The sequence below is a fragment of the Phyllobates terribilis genome, unplaced genomic scaffold (assembly GCF_046119375.1).
Source record: "Phyllobates terribilis strain yellow unplaced genomic scaffold, ASM4611937v1 Scaffold_2__4_contigs__length_985480577, whole genome shotgun sequence".
NCBI lineage: Eukaryota > Metazoa > Chordata > Amphibia > Anura > Dendrobatidae > Phyllobates > Phyllobates terribilis.
In genome coordinates, this window is record NW_027362762.1 from 929,174,112 (window position 1) to 929,192,468 (window position 18,357).

Consider the following 18,357-nt stretch of genomic DNA (forward strand, 5'->3'; position numbering starts at 1 on the left):
ACACTTTTTTTTGCAATTTCACCACACTTGGAATTTTTTTCCCGTTTCCCAGTACACGATATGGTAAAACCGATGGTGTCATTAAAAAGTACAACTTGTCCCGCAAAGAGTAAAGGGGTGAGCTTCTAGAAGGTGGTAGTGGAACATGAGCCTGGTTGGCTGGAGGAGGGCTGGCCCCGCCAGTAGTTTGTGCACCTCTTGGTTATGCTTCCAAATATTGAGGAGTGCAGAGAAAGATGTTGCTCTCAGATCACGTCCCTAAAGGACGCACCTATTGTTAATGGCAGAGGTTTTGCATTGAGACCCATTAGATTGAAATTACTCATTTATTTGCAACACCTTTTTTTTTTTTCCCAAAATTAATTCTAGCTAGCCAAATAATCCCGGAAAATCTGATAATTTAACACAAGTAAGAATATAACATGACCACAAATACTTGTAATCCAGGATGTGTTTGGTAATGTGAACGTTATAAAACCATCGAGCGTGTCCTGTCTTCTAGTCGTCAGGATGGATTGCCAGGAGGAGCAGGTGTTAAGGAACACGGGCACTTATGTTGCCAGTGTAACTCCCACGGGCAATCTGCCCCATTATCCCGGATTCCTGCAGCACGCCCGCGTCCCAACCTCTCCTCCATAAATAGCCTGCAGGTTGTGGGGCCCGGCTTCTCTGTACACGTGTGTGCAGAAGATCTACAGAACATTTAATATTCAGCACCTTCTGCATTTTTATAGATATTGTGTGGGAAAAGGAAAGAACAGTTCTGCAGGGCGGGTGCAACTCGATCATATGCTGCCTCTCCCACCGAGCTGGAGGATTCAATAAAAGAACAGGTTGTGGGTGGGATACATTAAAGCGAAAAGATCACATGAATGCTCCATGCAGGTTTATGGTCTGTAATCGCAGGACTCTCCATATGGTAGCAACGGACCTGGCAAACACATGGCCTAGGACTTTCCATATGGTGCACGTGAGAAATGTATGTGGTAGATACACTATCCATATGCTTGGGGGCAAATATTGGTGGTTGTCCCCTCCACAACATTGGAGTAGTACTCATAAACCCACTTTTTGGAAGCTGCCGTGTTTTGTGCCCCAAAACATCCTCGGCTCCCTCCGTCCACTACTATGGGTGGTAGTCGAGCACACTACTAGTAGACCTGCTTAGCTTTTTTATGTTCCTCCCATAGAATTAAATGGAGCGAGACACGTACTTTTGTGGCCTCTTCTCCATTTGTAGTCCACTTGGAAGCAGCTCCTGCCTTACCATATAGGATCGGGGAGGAGGAAACCCTATTCTAAAAAAATGGTTATGTCTGGTGGTGGAGTCCACATCTATTAGACATTTGTGACTTATAAATGTCTATGATGGCAATACCCCTTTAACTTGGGGGGGAGGGGAGGGTGTCTGGGCTTTCTAATATTGTTAAAAAAAAAATTGAGGTCTCAGGGCATCTACTATTCATTACGGCTGTACAAAGATGTGTTCCCCTTTGGAGGTTTCTGCACGTGTACACATGACACACAGGTCACTAGTTACAACGAACACATTGTAATTCTTCATTTCTCCTCTGGAGGTGCTGTAGCAGAAATGGACACTTGCTGCTAGGTTCTCTAATAGATTGCCACTGATCACAGCTGAGATGTCCTGTGATCATTTTATATTTTCGCTCCCTTGGGACTTCTTCAGAGACTATATTCCCTTAAAGTGCAGAAAGTATCACCCATGATGTGTATTACATGGTTTTATAGGGGGCAGCACTGTAGTTGTGGTTGGAACATCATCGGCACTGCTCACTTTTGATGCCTAAGTGAGCGGCACTGTATTACCCCTTGGACACCTATATGGTGTCCTGACACTTTTTGAAAGAGTCGTTTTATTTTGTTAAATGTTAAAATTACAAACTTTGCAATTTTACTTCATTAAAAATTCTCACATTTCTCGACAATGGATGGATTTTGTTTACAATTTGTTTCCTAGATTACTGGCCACCACTGCAGTCTATCAGAGGTGGTCGGTCTTACAAGGGATTGCAAATGCTGCTCTGAAGAAGGCCGGAATGCTTGAGTACAACCCTTCAAAGCTGCAGAGGCAAAACTGCCTCTGTGAAAACCTACAGTTTAGATGCGCAGGGTCACACCGATGGTCATTATGAGCTTCTACTGCCACCTCGCTTCCCCAGCAAGCAGGAAATTGAGAGGCAGGCGAAGATAGAACTTGGGATGTACCCTTTTAAGGAGTGATCACTTTAATTGCGCAGTCAGACGGCCTTCTAACACGGACGATGATCGTATCGCAATGCTCGGACTGGCCAATGGCTCTCCAGACCCGACCGTGACAGCTAGATAGAAATACAAGCTGTCACGCTTGGGTGGGGAGAGCCGCCGGCCAGTCCTAGCTTTGCGATGCTATTGTTATACGGCCGTCTGACTACGCCGTAAATGTAACACTTTGTTAATATTTATTTTTTATTTTAGTATTTTTTTTATTATTAATATTCTACAAGATCTAACAGAAACCGATCGTTAGAGGTCACAAATTGAGGGGTGGAGTGCATGGGCCATGATATCTAGGAATTGAGGGGGACTATTGGACTAATAATTTCTTGATCTGATAAAAGATTTCTTTACATGAAGTTGGGAACTGATTTTCGGCTTTTGTACAGGTGGCCGCCCGTACGGGAGAGTCCGGAGTCAGGAGGCGAACGCAAGCGATGTCCAGATCGGCCAGTAAGAGGAGGAGCCGGTTTTCTTCTCTCTGGGGTCTTGACACGTCTTCTAAGAAGAAACAAGGCAGACCAAGCATTAACCAGGTAAGAGGATGACCTCCTAGTAGGAATTTTCTTTGTAGGCCCTGGTTGTCCTATTGATGACCTGTTTTTAGCTTGCGGAGAACTGTTGTGCGCGGCACTGTGCGGTTTCGGTGCTGTGTGGATACGGCTCCGTAGGTTCCTTTACATCCGGGTGTTTTGCCCCCACCGATCCTATATTGATGACCGATCCTAGATCACCACCTCTTTAATCTGCTGAACCTATAAAATACTTTCTATTCTCGATAAATGGCGTGTTGATCCCATTTAGCTGTAATCTTTTTCTCTCCAGGTATTTAATGATGGATCAGAGTCTGTCAAGAAATCACTGGAAGGAATCTTTGATGAGACGACATCGGAAGACAAGGTAATCTTCTGATCAACTCCTCAGCCTTCACATAAACTCTCTCCGCCATTAGTAAGTGGTGCCATCTAATGCCATCCAGGCACACGCTTAGGGCACAAACATTAGTTTTTCCTTGTTCATTATGTAATCTTTCCCGTAGACATAATTGAGCCGGTGAGAACCATTTAGCCGAATGTAGCATTGCGATATTACTGCAAATTCAGGGTCTATCAGAAGGACACAGCTGTGCATATGACGCTCCAACAATGGCCAAATCCCCGGCCGGTCCTTAGAGTGAAGTCGCCGGATTCCCACTATTTTACCATGATGTGCATGTGATGAAATGTCACCACGGATCCCTCGTCTTACGGTTTTAATCACGGGGTGGAAATGTCACCATTTAGTCGTTTCCTTACTGTCCTTGGTGAGTGGAAATGTCACCATGTAGCCCCCGTTTTGCTGTCTTTAGTGAGTGGAAATGTCTCCACGTTGCCCTTGTTTTACCACCTTAAGTGGAAATGTCACCACTGAGCCTTCCTCTTATGGTCCTTGGTGAGTGGAAATGTCAACATGTAGTTCTCGTATTACAGCCTGGAGCGAGTGGAAATGTCACCATGTAGCCCTCGTCTTACTGCTTTGAGCGAGTGGAAATGTCCGTATGTAGTCGTCGTCTTACTGTTTTTAGTAAATGGAAATGTCACCATGTAGCCCTCGTCTTACTGTTTTTAGTGAGTGGAAATGTCACCACGGAGCCATCATCTTACGGTCCTTGGTGAGTGGAAATGTCACCATGTAGTCCTAGTCTTACCACATTGAGTGAGTGGAAATATCACCATGTAGTCCTCGTCTTAGAAATGTCACCACAGAGCCGCCATCTTACGGTCCTTGGTGAGTGAAAATGTCACCACCGAGCCCTAGTCTTACTGTCTTTGGTGAGTAGAAATGTCACCATGTAGTCCTAGTCTTACCACGTTGAGTGAGTAGAAATGTCACCATGTAGCCCTAGTCTTTGAGCGAGTGGAAATGTCACCATGTAGCCCTAGTCTTACCACATTGAGTGGGTGGAAATGTCACCACGGAGCCCTCGTCTTACTGTCCTTGGTGAGTGGAATTGTCACCATGTAGCCCTCATTTTTACGGCCTTGAGTGATTGGAAATGTCACCAAGTAGTCCTCGTGTTACTGCCTTGAGTGATTGTAAATGTCACCATGTAGTCCTAGTCTTACTGTTTTTAGTGAGTGCAATTGTCACCACGGAGCCGTCATCTTACGGTCCTTGGGGAGTGGAAATGTCACCATGTAGCCATCATCTTACCACATTGAATGGAAATGTCAACATGTAGCCCTCGTCTTGCTGTCCTTGATGAGTGAAAATGTCACCATGTAGTCCTCGTCTTATGGTATTTAGTGAGTGCAAATTTCACCATGTAGCCCTCATCTTAACATATTGAGTGAGTGGAAATGTCACCATTTAGCCCTCATCTTACTGTCCTTGGTGAGTGGGAAAGTCACCACGAAACCCTCATTTTACTGCCTTGAGTGAGTGGAAATGTCACCATGAAGTCCACGTCTTACTGTTTTTAATGAGTGGAAATGTCACCACGGAGCGGTCATCTTACGGTCCCTGGTGAGTGGAAATGTCACCATGTAGTTCTAGTCTTGCCACATTGAGTGAGTGGAAATGTCAACATGTAGCCCTTGTCTTGCTGTCCTTGATGAGTGGAAATGTCACCATGTAGCCATCATACCGCTTTGAGCAAGTGGTAATGTCACCATGTAGCCATCATCTTACCACATTGAATGGAAATGTCACCATGTAGCCCTCGTCTTACCGCTTTGAGCGAGTGGAAATGTCACCATGTAGTCCTTGTCTTACCACATTGAATGGAAATGTCAACATGTAGCCCTCGTCTTACCGCTTTGAGCGAGTGGAAATGTCACCATGTAGTCCTTGTCTTACCACATTGAATGGAAATGTCAACATGTAGCCCTGGTCTTGCTGTCCTTGGTGAGTGGAAATGTCACCATGTAACCCTCGTCTTACTGCTTTGAGCGAGTGGAAATGTCACCATGTAGTCCTAGTCTTACCACCTTGAGTGAGTGAAATGTCACCGTATAGTCCTCGTCTTATGGCTTTTAGTGGATGCAAATTTTACTTTGTGGTCCTCATCTTACCACTTTGAGTGAGTGAAAAAGTCACCACATAGCCCTCATTTTACTGCCTTGAGTGATTGGAAATGTCACCATGTAGTCCTCGTGTTACTGCCTTGAGTTAGTGGAAATGTCACCATGTAGTCCTCGTCTTACTGTTTTTAGTGAGTGGAATTGTCACTACGGAGCTGTCATCTTACGGTCCTTGGGGAGTGGAAATGTCACCATGTAGTCGTCGTCTTACTGTTTTTAGTGAGTGGAAATGTCAATGTATAGTTCTCGTCTTATGGTTTTTAGAGTGGAAATGTCAACATGTAAGCCTAGTCCTAGTCTTAGTCTTGGTGAGTGGGAAAGTCACCATGAAGCCCTCAATTTACTGCCTTGAGTGATTGGAAATGTCACCATGTAGCGAAGCAGGGAATCCAGTCTCCAGCGTCTGTATCTTGCAGATTAATTTAATAATAATTTATAATAATCCCATTTAGCGTTCAGGAGGGGGGAGAAAGCTGCGGCTTTATCTGCTGAGTGGTAACAGGATTTTCCCCTGTGCTAGTTTCGTTATGATGGAGTAATCCCCGGTGTTTGTCTCTACAGAAGGAGGAGGTGGTGGCCCTGACCAGCGTCCATCCTCACAACCCTGACGCCGACATCTGGGTCCATGAGTATCTGACGCCTTCCTGGGTTTCTTTGCCAAACGACCAATCTGTCCTGATCGTAATTCACCCGGAGGACACAGCTAAGGACGCCTTAGACTTTATCTGCAAGGTAATGCAGTACGGTGAATGGATCAGTGCAAATAGACGGGGTCACTTTAAGTAGACGACGGAGCTGCCGCGGGAGAGCTCTGGTCACTCCCGGATTACCTGCTCTGCGTGGCCGGTGGTGTTATCCTCGGTCTGCACACCAGTTTATGCTGCAGCGAACTGGATTACTGTGATTTCAGTGGATTAGGTTTTTGCGCGGCTGCAAGCTGCCACCACGTTGTGTAGTCGAGCACAGATCTGGAGTTGGCTGTGACCGTGCATCATCTGGGGGACGGATGACCCTGCACCGAACCCGCGGCGTTACTTGTCACAGATGTGCACTTATTTCTCACTTATAAAATCCCAACGCTGCCAAAGAGGGGCGTCATCATACTGCATAAAATCCCCGGGCTGATGATTTTAGCAAAAAGTGCTCCCTAGAGCTCATAAAGAACGTGGAGTTCACTTCCTTGTAGGGGACAGAAAGGACATAAAAATGGTATTTGCCAAAGAAGAGCTTTTTTTTTTCTTCCCCTGGGTCTAAATATTGACACCACTACTTGTTAGAAGTTTCCCTTGACAAAAGTTACATCATGAAGTTCTACGATCCCAGAGATCAGTTGTAAACTTTGCAGTAAGTACTGAATTTCCCTGCAGCGCCTCCATAGGAAAAATAAAGCATTACACTGCGCCCACTCATACTGATGGGTTATCTTTGTAATGCAGGACAGGTCACGCCGAGCGACGCTCTTGGTCATCGCTCTTCACTGTATTAAGTGAACAAAACACAGCCTATGATCAAAGGGTTAATCTCGAGATCAGTCATCAGGAGTGCAAAAGGTCTCCCAAGGACACTGATCAGGATCAGTGATCGTCTTCATTCTTCTCGCTGCTGTTGGTCAATGCGCTGGGTCATGAGATGGTAAAGCCGCGTATTATATCCCCCAGCTCCGGCCTGTATAGAGGGGTCCGCAGCTTTCTGGCTACTGTTTTTTTTTTGGTCATTATGCTCGTATGTTATTATATAATCAATGCTGCCCCCTAGTGGAACTAAAGGAAAAATATTGGCTGCAAGTGATCCTGTACAGAGCTGACAACTCAAATCAAAACAGAACAGGGGTACCCATTTATTGTTTATAATTAATAAACGATCTGATTATTGATTAGTCAGGGGGTCCTCATCTGCAGCAGAACACAACAGGGTGGACTTGTAATGAAAATAAAGCAATTTACTGTGCTTATTTAGGCATCCAGGAATAGAGGGAAGTTAAAGGGATATTCCTATTGCGTCGGGCTAGAATATGCCACCACTTCATTAGTGGTGAGGGGTCTACCTTCTGAAACACCCCTAAAATAGGTGTTCAGGGATTTGTATTAAATAACTCCTGCAATTCCTTTATTCTCAGAATCACTGGGATTTTCAGATGTCAAGTGGCTTAAAGAATATTTGTCACTTACCATAAATATATATTATTTTTTTATCTGGTGTAAATGCCGCTGTTCTCCTGAATCCGGCATTATTTTACTTTTCTGCCTGCCCCTCTCCATTCCTGAGATATGGCCCCCTCTTCCCTGTATGCAAATTATGGTATTTTTAATCATGTGGGTGTGGTCCTCTGCTGTGGGCGTGGTCATTCACTGTGTACGCCTTCTTTAGGACCACACCCCTTGAATAAAAAGCCTAGATTTACATATAGGGAAGAGAGGGCTGTATCTCAGGAACGGAGAGGCGTAGGGACAAAAGAAGCACAACGCCAGATTCAGGAGAACAGCGGCATTTACACCAAGACATATTTATAGCAAACTACAGGTCCTCTTTAAAAGACGGCATATCATAGCAATGTGTACATTTTTGAAATTTGAATACACGTTTATTAAGTGGGATCCTGCTCCCAACTTGCAGATAACTATCTATCTGCTTGCTATTAGCATGACTTGGATTACGAGCAAAGTATGATGGCCACTGGTGACTTTCTTTCCTCAACTGGAATCGGACCTCGCCAAACGTCTCCCCCCTTCTCAGCATCCCCGATGTCTTCCTGACCCCACTCCGGACTTACGTTGTAGGATCGGTATGTCCTCACGTGATAGTATCATTACTCATGACTTTTACTTGTGTTGCAGACTCACAAGCTGGACTACAACGCTCATTATCTTCGCCTGAAATTCTTAATTGACAACCAACCCCGGCACTATATCCCGAAACACGAAGAGGAGATCTATGAGCTGGTAATGTGTTTTTTTTTTTTTTTTTTTTTTTTTTCTCCCCAATTTTTTTTACTTTTTTCAATGTCAAGGAGGGCTACCTGTGCTGGGACCCTCACATGATCAGCAAAAAAAAAAGCATTAAGCCACCCCCTATACACATTACATGACGTCAGCTTCTCTCCCATGTGGAGGAACACTCAGATGAGAAACTCCTCTGTTGGCGCAGAACAAAAGGGTCGGCCATTGAAATTCACCAGGCAGGATAAGAATGGGGAGGGGGGACCCCCATACACATTAGCTCATATCGGCGGGTTCAACCCAGTTTTGGGGTGAGTGAGCGTGCCTGGTATGTAATTCACAGATCCGGCTGATAGCGGTGGACTTCCGCCTATTAAATCTATATGCCATATTATAGCATTCGGATGCATATTTGTACCCTATTGGGATTGGGCTACTAAGCCGAGTCATGGACCACTAAGTGCTAGGCGCAATACTGGCTGACAGCCAGGAGGAGGCGGCGCTGCCACCCATCAAGACCCAGGGAAAAAGCGGAATTGCAGCTCGCAGTAACAGAATCCTCGTATTTCAGGGGCCTGTGGGAAAACTGGAGGAGTTGAGTGACATTGATAACAGAGGATGGTGATCAGTATGAGATCAGCCAGCACCCCCCAATCTGCTGGTCTCGGTCTCGTACATTGCTTGTATCTGGCCGCTAGCAGATTTCAGGGTGCCAAGTGTCGGACCACCACCGACCTCTTATTGAAGACTTGTCCATCAATATGTCAAACGCCTTTAAAACTGCAACCTGATTGGCTGGTAAGGGCGACTGGTCCGCTTTTCCTTTGCATCGGTTTGGATACGTTTCAGTTTTTTTTCCCCGCACAATTTCACGGAGAGACGAGTAATTTCTCTATATTAGGGATGTCCGACTCTAATATACAGAGCGCCAAAATGAAAAGCTTGGAGAAAGTCGTGGGCCAACCTTGATGTTTATTAAGAACAATGTCTACAATTCAATCAAATATGACGATGAACCTTTTCATATGAAACAAACTTAAAGGGCTTGTCCCACGAACAAAGTACATTTCAGTTAATAGATCTTAGAATAAAATGTTAAAATAATGTTATGTAAGAGCAGTAAAAAGCACATGGCCCAATGGTCTAATATAAGTATGTAATAACAAAGGGTTAAAAAACCTTTAATAATACAGATAATAAAGTATGATGCCAACAAAAGTGCCCCACAAACACAGAATGATACCCTCACAGTGAATTCCTCCACAGTACCCTCCACACACAGTATCATGAACGTACTGTACCCCCCTCAATCCCCTCTGTAAAGAATGGTGACCACATGACAGTATGATTTTCCAACTGTAATACCCACATAGTCCTCCATACAGTATAATGGGCATAAAAAGTGCTCCATAAAGTATAATGAGCTCTACATAGTCCTCCATACAGTATAATGAGCTCTACATAGTCCTCCATACAGTATAATGCCCCCACATAGTCCTCCATACAGTATAATGGGCCCCACATAGTCCTCCATACAGTATAATGGGCCCCACATAGTCCTCCATACAGTATAATGGGCCCCACATAGTCCTCCATACAGTATAATGGGCCCCACATAGTCCTCCATACAGTATAATGGGCCCCACATAGTCCTCTGTACAGTATAATGGCCCCACATAGTCCTCCGTACAGAATAATGGGGCCCACATAGTCCTCCATACAGAATAATGGGCCCCACATAGTCCTCCATACAGAATAATGGGCCCCACATAGTCCTCCATACAGAATAATGGGCCCCACATAGTCCTCCATACAGAATAATGGGCCCCACATAGTCCTCCATACAGAATAATGGGCCCCACATAGTCCTCCATACAGTATAATGGGCCCCACATAGTCCTCCATACAGAATAATGGGCCCCACATAGTCCTCCATGCAGAATAATGGGCCCCACATACAGTCATGGCCAAAAGTTTTGAGAATGACACCAAAATTATATTTTCACATGATCTGCTAGCCTCTGGTTTTTATTAGTGTTTGGTCTGATGTTTATATCACATACAGAAATATAATTGCAGTCATATTATGAGTACCAATAGGTTATATTGACAGTTAGAATGAGTTAATGCAGCAAGTCAATATTTGCAGTGTTGCCCCTTCTTCTTCAAGACCTCTGTAATTCTCCCTGGCATGCTCTCAATCAACTTTTGGACCAAATCCTGACTGATAGCAGTCCATTCTTGCATAATCAATGCTTGCATTTTGCCAGAATTTGTTGGTTTTTATTTGTCCACCCGTCTCTTGATGATTGACCACAAGTTCTCAATGGGATTAAGATCTGGGGAGTTTCCAGGCCATGGACCCAAAATCTCTGTTTTGTTCCATGAGCCATTTAGTTATCACCTTTGCTTTATGGCAAGGTGCTCCATCATGCTGGAAAAGGCATTGTTGGGCGCCAAACTGCTCTTGGACGGTTGGGAGAAGTTGCTCTTGGAGGACATTCTGGTACCATTCTTTATTCATGGCTGTGTTTTTAGGCAAGACTGTGAGTGAGCCGATTCCCTTGGCTGAGAAGCAACCCCACACATGAATGGTTTCAGGATGCTTTACAGTTGGCATGAGACAAGACTGGTGGTAGCGCTCACCTCTTCTTCTCCGAATAAGCTGTTTTCCAGATGTCCCAAACAATTGAAAAGGGGATTCATCAGAGAAAATGACTTTGCCCCAGTCCTCAGCAGTCCACTCCCTGTACCTTTTGCAGAATATCAGTCGGTCCCTGATGTTTTTTCTGGAGAGAAGTGGCTTCTTTGCTGCCCTCCTTGAAACCAGCCCTTGCTCAAAGAGTCTCCGCCTCACAGTGCGTGCAGAAGCACTCACACCAGCCTGCTGCCATTCCTGAGCAAGCTCGGCACTGCTGGTAGTCCCATCCCGCAGCTGAAACAGTTTTAAGATACGGTCCTGGCGCTTGCTGGTCTTTCTTGGGCGCCCTGGAGCCTTTTTGACAACAATGGAAGCTCTCTCCTTGAAGTTCTTGATGATGCGATAGATTGTTGACTGAGGTGCAATCTTTGTAGCTGCGATACTCTTCCCTGTTAGGCCATTTTTGTGCAGTGCAATGATGGCTGCACGTGTTTCTTTAGAGATAACCATGGTTAACTGAAGAGAAACAATGATACCAAGATCCAGCCTCCTTTTAAAGTGTCCAGTGATGTCATTCTTACTTAATCATGACTGATTGATCGCCAGCCCTGTCCTCATCAACACCCACACCTGTGTTAATGGATCAATCACTAAAACGATGTTAGCTGCTCCTTTTAAGGCAGGACTGCAATGATGTTGAAATGTGTTTTGGGGGTTAAAGTTCATTTTCTGGGCAAATATTGACTTTGCAAGTACAGTAATTGCTGTTAAGCTGATCACTTTTTGACATTCAGGAGTATATGCAAATTGCCATTACAAAAAATGAAGCAGTAAACTTTGGAAAAATTACTATTTGTCTCATTCTCAATACTTTTGGCCATGACTGTAGTCCTCCATACAGTATAATGGGCCCCACAAAGTCCTCCATACAGTATAATGGGCCCCACAAAGTCCTCCATACAGTATAATGGGCCCCACAAAGTCCTCCATACAGTATAATGGGCCCCACAAAATCCTCCATACAGTATAATGGGCCCCACAAAGTCCTCCATACAGTATAATGGGCCCCACAAAGTCCTCCATACAGTATAATGGGCCCCACATAGTCCTCCATACAGTATAATGGGCCCCCCATAGTGCTCCATACAGTATAATGGGCCCCACATAGTCCTCCATACAGAATAATGGGCCCCACATAGTCCTCCATACAGAATAATGGGCCCCACATAGTCCTCCATACAGTATAATGGGCCCCCCATAGTGCTCCATACAGTATAATGGGCCCCACATAGTCCTCCATACAGAATAATGGGCCCCACATAGTCCTCCATACAGAATAATGGGCCCCACATAGTCCTCCATACAGTATAATGGGCCCCCCATAGTGCTCCATACAGTATAATGGGCCCCACATAGTCCTCCATACAGAATAATGGGCCCCACATAGTCCTCCATACAGTATAATGGGCCCCACATAGTCCTCCGTACAGTATAATGGGCCCCACATAGTCCTCCATACAGTATAATGGGCTCCCCATAGTGCTCCATACAGTATAATGGGCCCCACATAGTCCTCCATACAGAATAATGGGCCCCACATAGTCCTCCATACAGTATAATGGGCCCCACATAGTCCTCCATGCAGAATAATGGGCCCCCCATAGTGCTCCATACAGTATAATGGGCCCCACATAGTCCTCCATACAGAATAATGGGCCCCACATAGTCCTCCATACTGTATAATGGGCCCCACATAGTCCTCCATACTGTATAATGGCTTTGCATAAAATAATAATAATAATCTCACCTCTGCTCCGGTCTCTTCATGATGTCTTCAGATCCTCTGCACAGCTCGGCACAGCGGGTGCGTTGTAATGACGTCAGAGGCAGAGGGGGAATGATGGGAGCGTCAGCTGATGCTCCCTCCTCCATCATTGGGGCTATAAACTGTTCACAGCCGCATTATTATTAGTCTTTACGCTGGAAAGCACAATGGCGGTGTTATACCCTGTGCTGCCTCACCTGCTGTTCCCCGGAGGGAGGTCGCCCCCTGCAGGTGTGACCATGAACATCAAAAATAACCGCTCGTTGTACAGGGGAGGAGAGGCTGGACTTTGAACGTTTTTTTTTTTTAATTTTATTAGGAGTGACAAACTCTGATAATCACCCATTAACGGCCAATAGTAAAAAAAGAAAAAAAGTTATAATCTTTTCCTGTTTTTTATATTTTAGCTTTACAAAGAAATTGAAATTTGTCCAAAATGCATGAAATGCGAAAAACTTGAAAAGATCAACCCTTCCGATACCTTTGGTAAGTTTATTATGGAGTGAGTCTCCCTCGTCCATTACTAAGCAAATCCTGGCTGTGTTACACAGCCGACATATGCCTGCAACAGTAACAACTGGAACTGGCTCCTGTTTAAATGCTGCAGTCAATCATTGACTGCAGCATTGGAAAGACTTTTTTTTAGATGGATAATATATATATTTTCTTCCCTACCTCTCCAGGTCTTGTAACCACCTGTCCTGTGTAAAAGACTAGTGTATGTTAGGGTTGCAGGACCATGGATGTGATAATTGCTTTATATTTAGACAAAATTAATTTGTGATGTTAAATTGTCGTTGAATTGAGACTTAATTTATTCGTGCAAATTAAAAAAAATTCTACCTTTTTTTTTTTTAAAAAAATTTGCAAAAAAAATGTCACCTGCAGTCTATGCTGAAGTACACCACTGCCACCTGGTGGGGGATTTGCTAACTTCTCTTTTTTTTGATTACCGTAAGTGAAATGTTTGCAGCTTTTCTTGACTTTTTTGGCCTGTGACCAGATGATTAAGTTGCTTTCTTTTGCGCCTCACTTTAGAAATCTGCTCTTGTTTCCCGCGCTCTGCAGTCTTCAGGCAGGGGGGAGGGGGGGGCTCTAAAAGATGGTCATCGGATTTGTTGCATAATGAAAAGTTATGCAACTTTCTAAAATAAAATCTGTTAGCATTTTTAAGATCTTTGCTTTTCGTGAATAACCGAGGACAACAAGCGACTTCCTGGTAACAGCTTGAGATCTAGATATACCGTCTCCATCTAACATGCAGTTGAATGCAGGCTATTGTTCGCTGTTGTCAGTCATTTCACGTTTAAGAAAAACCTCTTGAATCATCTGACCAAATTGAGAACCCCCTTCCCTGCTATACTGAATTATAGGGAAATTGCCTATGCTATCTGATCGTGTCCCAAAAGTTGTGGCCCCCTATAGTTATTGTTATCTCTCTTTTCTTTGTATAAGAACTACATATGAGCAGCCTCCACTTAGAGTAGGAATGCGGTGACCATGGGACATGATGGGGGTAGTAGTCTCACAACAGCTGCAGAGCGCAGATCACTGACTTGTACGAAGCAGCCGCTTATGTTGGGCCTAACTTATGTCATGTTTTTGGTCTTTTCTAGGATTCTCTTTGTGCTCAGTGGAAGAAGACGGCCGCCATCATCTGTATATTAGTAATGTCAGAGAGACCGGCCTGGCCTTTAAGAAAGGTAAGTGACAACGTGGTATAATCTGGGAGCGCTGGGCTTTTCCAAATTCTCAATGGGATTTTGGGCTGTGACTGGGCAGTTCACACACCTGAATATGCTTTTCTCTATAAACCCTCCATTGTAGCTCTGGCAGGATGTTTAGGGTTGTTGTTGTTGTCCTGCTGGATGGTGAACCTACTTCCCTGTCTAAAGTCTTTTGCAGCCTCTAACAGGTTTTCCTCCAGGATTGCTCTGTATTTAGCGCCATCTTCTCATCAACTCTGACCAGCTTCCCTGCCACTGCTGAAGAAAAGCCTCCCCACAGCATGATGCTGCCACCACCATGTGTGACTGTGGGGATGATGTTTTCTGCCACACAGAATGTTTTGCATTTAAAGTTCTCCTTTAGTCTTATCTGACCAGAGCCCCTTCTTCCACATGCTCGCTGTGTCCCCTACATGGCTTTTTGCAAGCGCCACTTCTTATGGCTGTCAGAAAGGTCTTTCTTCTTGCCACTCTTCCATGTAGGCCAGATATGTGGAGCATATGACTAACAGTTGTCCTGTGGACAGATTCTCCCACCTGAGCTGTGGATCTCTGCAGCTCCTCCAGAGTGACCATGGGCCTCTTGGCTGCTCTCTAATTAGTGCTCTCCTTGCTTGGGATGTCAGTTTAGGTGGATGGCCATGTCTTGGTAGGTTTGCAGTTGGGCCATACTCCCATTTTTGGATGATGGATTGAACAGTGCTCTGTGAGCTTTTCAGAGCTTGAGCTATTTTTTATAACCTAACCCTGCTTTACTCTTCCCCACAACTTTATCCCTGACCTCTCTGGTGTGTTCCTTGGTTTTCATGATGCTGTTTGATACCTAATGTTCTCAAACCTCTGAGGTCTTCATAGAACAGCTGTAGTTGTACGAAGAATAAATTATACACAGGATGACTCAATTTACTAATTGTGACTTCTGGAGGCAATTGGTCGTTCAGGATTTTATTTAGGGGTATCAGACTACAGAGGGCTGAATACAAATGCTCATCACCATTTTCAGATTTATATTTTTAAAACATTTAGAAAACCCATGTATAATTTCCTTTACACTTCAAAGATACTCGCTACTTTGCGTTGGTATCACATTAAAGCCAAAACGTGGAAACGTGAAAAATGTTGGAAAGTTCACGGGGTATAGATACTTTTTCAAGCCACTGTATATACACAGAAATTGCACCAGCAGAATAGTGAGTGCAGCTCTGGAGTATAAAACAGGATGTAACTGGGGATCAGTACAGGATAAGTAATGTAATGTATGTACACAGTGACTCCACCAGCAGAATAGTGAGTGCAGCTCTGGAGTATAATACAGGAGGCAACTCAGGATCAGTACAGGATCAGTAATGTAATGTATGTACACAATGACTGCACCAGCAGAATAGTGAGCACAGCTCTGGGGTATAATACAGGATGTAACTCGGGATCAGTACAGGATCAGTAATGTAATGTATGTACACAGTGACTCTTCCAGCAGAATAGTGAGTGCAGCTCTGGAGTATAATACAGGATGTAACTCAGGATCAGTACAGGATAAGTAATGTAATGTATGTACACAGTGACTGCACCAGCAGAATAGTGAGTGCAGCTCTGGAGTATAATACAAGAGGTAACTCAGGATCAGTACAGGATCAGTAATGTAATGGATGTACACAGTGACTGCACCAGCAGAATAGTGAGTGCAGCTCTGGAGTATAATACAGGATGTAACTCGGGATCAGTAATTTAATGTATGTACACAGTGACTGCACCAGCAGAATAGTGAGTGCAGCTCTGGGGTATAATACAGGATGTAACTCGGGATCAGTACAGGATCAGTAATGTAATGTATGTACACAGTGACTGCACCAGCAGAATAGTGAGCACAGCTCTGGGGTATAATACAGGATGTAACTCGGGATCAGTACAGGATCAGTAATGTAATGTATGTACATAGTGACTGCAGCTCTGGAGTATAATACAAGAGGTAACTCCGGATCAGTAATGTAATGTAATGTATGTACACAGTGACTCCTCCAGCAGAATAGCGAGTGCAGCTCTGGGGTATAATACAGGATGTAACTCAGGATCAGTACAGGATGAGTAATGTAATGTATGTACACAGTGACTGCACCAGCAGAATAGTGAGTGCAGCTCTGGAGTATAATACAGGATGTAACTCAGGATCAGTACAGGATCAGTAATGTAATGTATGTACACAGTAACTGCACCAGCAGAATAGTGAGTGCAGCTCTGGAGTATAATACAGGATGTAACTCAGGATCAGTAATGTAATGTATGTACACAGTAACTGCACCAGCAGAATAGTGAGTGCAGCTCTGGAGTATAATACAAGGGGTAACTCAGGATCAGTAATGTAATGTATGTACACAGTGACTCCTCCAGCAGAATAGCGAGTGCAGCTCTGGAGTATAATACAGGATGTAACTCAGGATCAGTACAGGATCAGTAATGTAATGTATGTACACAGTGACTGCACCAGCAGAATAGTGAGTGCAGCTCTGGAGTATAATACGGAATGTAACTCAGGATCAGTACAGGATCAGTAATGTAATGTATGCACACAGTGACTGCACCAGCAGAATAGTGAATGCAGCTCTGGAGTATAATACAAGGGGTAACTCGGGGTCAGTAATGTAATGTATGTACACAGTGACTGCACCAGCAGAATAGTGAGTGCAGCTCTGGAGTATAATACGGAATGTAACTCAGGATCAGTACAGGATCAGTAATGTAATGTATGTACACAGTGACTCCTCCAGCAGAATAGCGAGTGCAGCTCTGGAGTATAATACGGAATGCAACTCAGGATCAGTAATGTAATGTATGTACACAGTGACTGCACCAGCAGAATAGTGAGTGCAGCTCTGGAGTATAATACAGGATGTAATTCAGCATAAGTACAGGATAAGTAATCCAGTCTTTGTGAAGTTAACAAACTTTTTTTGTTCATGGTTTGGGGCTTTCACTAGTTTATTCCAGTCTGATAAGAATAGTGGAAAGCTTTGTATGCAGCCTGTGGGGGGATATTTCCCCCCCCCCCCCCGTTCAGGAACAATAACGTGACTACTATCTCTGGACACTTTCCATCTGTCCCATTGTTAGCAGGGTGTGAATCCGACAAGTCTGCTTGAGATTCTTCCTCTCTCATTATCACAAATCGAAATTACTTGAGACTTCGCCAAAGAATCTACAATAGTCTGACGAGGAGCAAATCTGAGAGAATTAGCGGCCTCTCCTGCCGCCTTTATTTTGGTGATTAGACCCAAAATGAAATGTGCTAAAAATATCAAGGACGACAGAATCTTTATTAACAGATTTGCATTTCTTAAATGCATTGTTCAGGTTATAAAACCCGTCTTCAAACATGGGCAGCACGGTGGCTCAGTGGTTAGCACAGTACGGTGGCTCAGTGGTTAGCACAGTACGGTGGCTCAGTGGTTAGCACAGTACGGTGGCTCAGTGGTTAGCACAGTACGGTGGCTCAGTGGTTAGCACAGTACGGTGGCTCAGTGGTTAGCACAGTACGGTGGCTCAGTGGTTAGCACAGTACGGTGGCTCAGTGGTTAGCACAGTACGGTGGCTCAGTGGTTAGCACAGTACGGTGGCTCAGTGGTTAGCACTGCAGCCTTGCAGTCCTGGGTTCAAATCTTATCAAGGACGACATCTGCAAGGAGTTTGTATGTTCTCCTCGTCTTTTTGTGGGTTTAATAACATTTATTATTATCCTGTTGGGAAATTCTGTGCTCTACGGGGAGGGTGGGGGAGGAGGGAGTCTCCTGTCCAGGATCTCCTGGCCACCGTGAAGACAAGGTATAGAAAGTGTCCTCCTCTCTGGAGGACTTGTCCTGTGCTGCATTCTAGCGATGGGAATGGGCAGTGTGTAATA

The 18,357-nt window shown here is 44.5% G+C and overlaps 1 protein-coding gene across 5 annotated transcripts in view; it reads left to right on the forward strand.

Annotated features, from left to right (window-relative positions):
* TIAM1 (TIAM Rac1 associated GEF 1) overlaps positions 1–18,357 on the forward strand; it is a 284,561-nt gene that overhangs the window by 211,043 nt on the left and 55,161 nt on the right. For all 5 annotated transcript variants that reach the window (XM_073668317.1, XM_073668321.1, XM_073668320.1 and 2 more), the window contains 6 exons: positions 2,667–2,813; positions 3,103–3,177; positions 5,901–6,071; positions 8,174–8,278; positions 13,149–13,227; positions 14,358–14,444. In XM_073668317.1, coding sequence (XP_073524418.1) covers positions 2,667–2,813; positions 3,103–3,177; positions 5,901–6,071; positions 8,174–8,278; positions 13,149–13,227; positions 14,358–14,444 — 664 coding nt within the window. The remainder of the gene's footprint in view (positions 1–2,666; positions 2,814–3,102; positions 3,178–5,900; positions 6,072–8,173; positions 8,279–13,148; positions 13,228–14,357; positions 14,445–18,357) is intronic.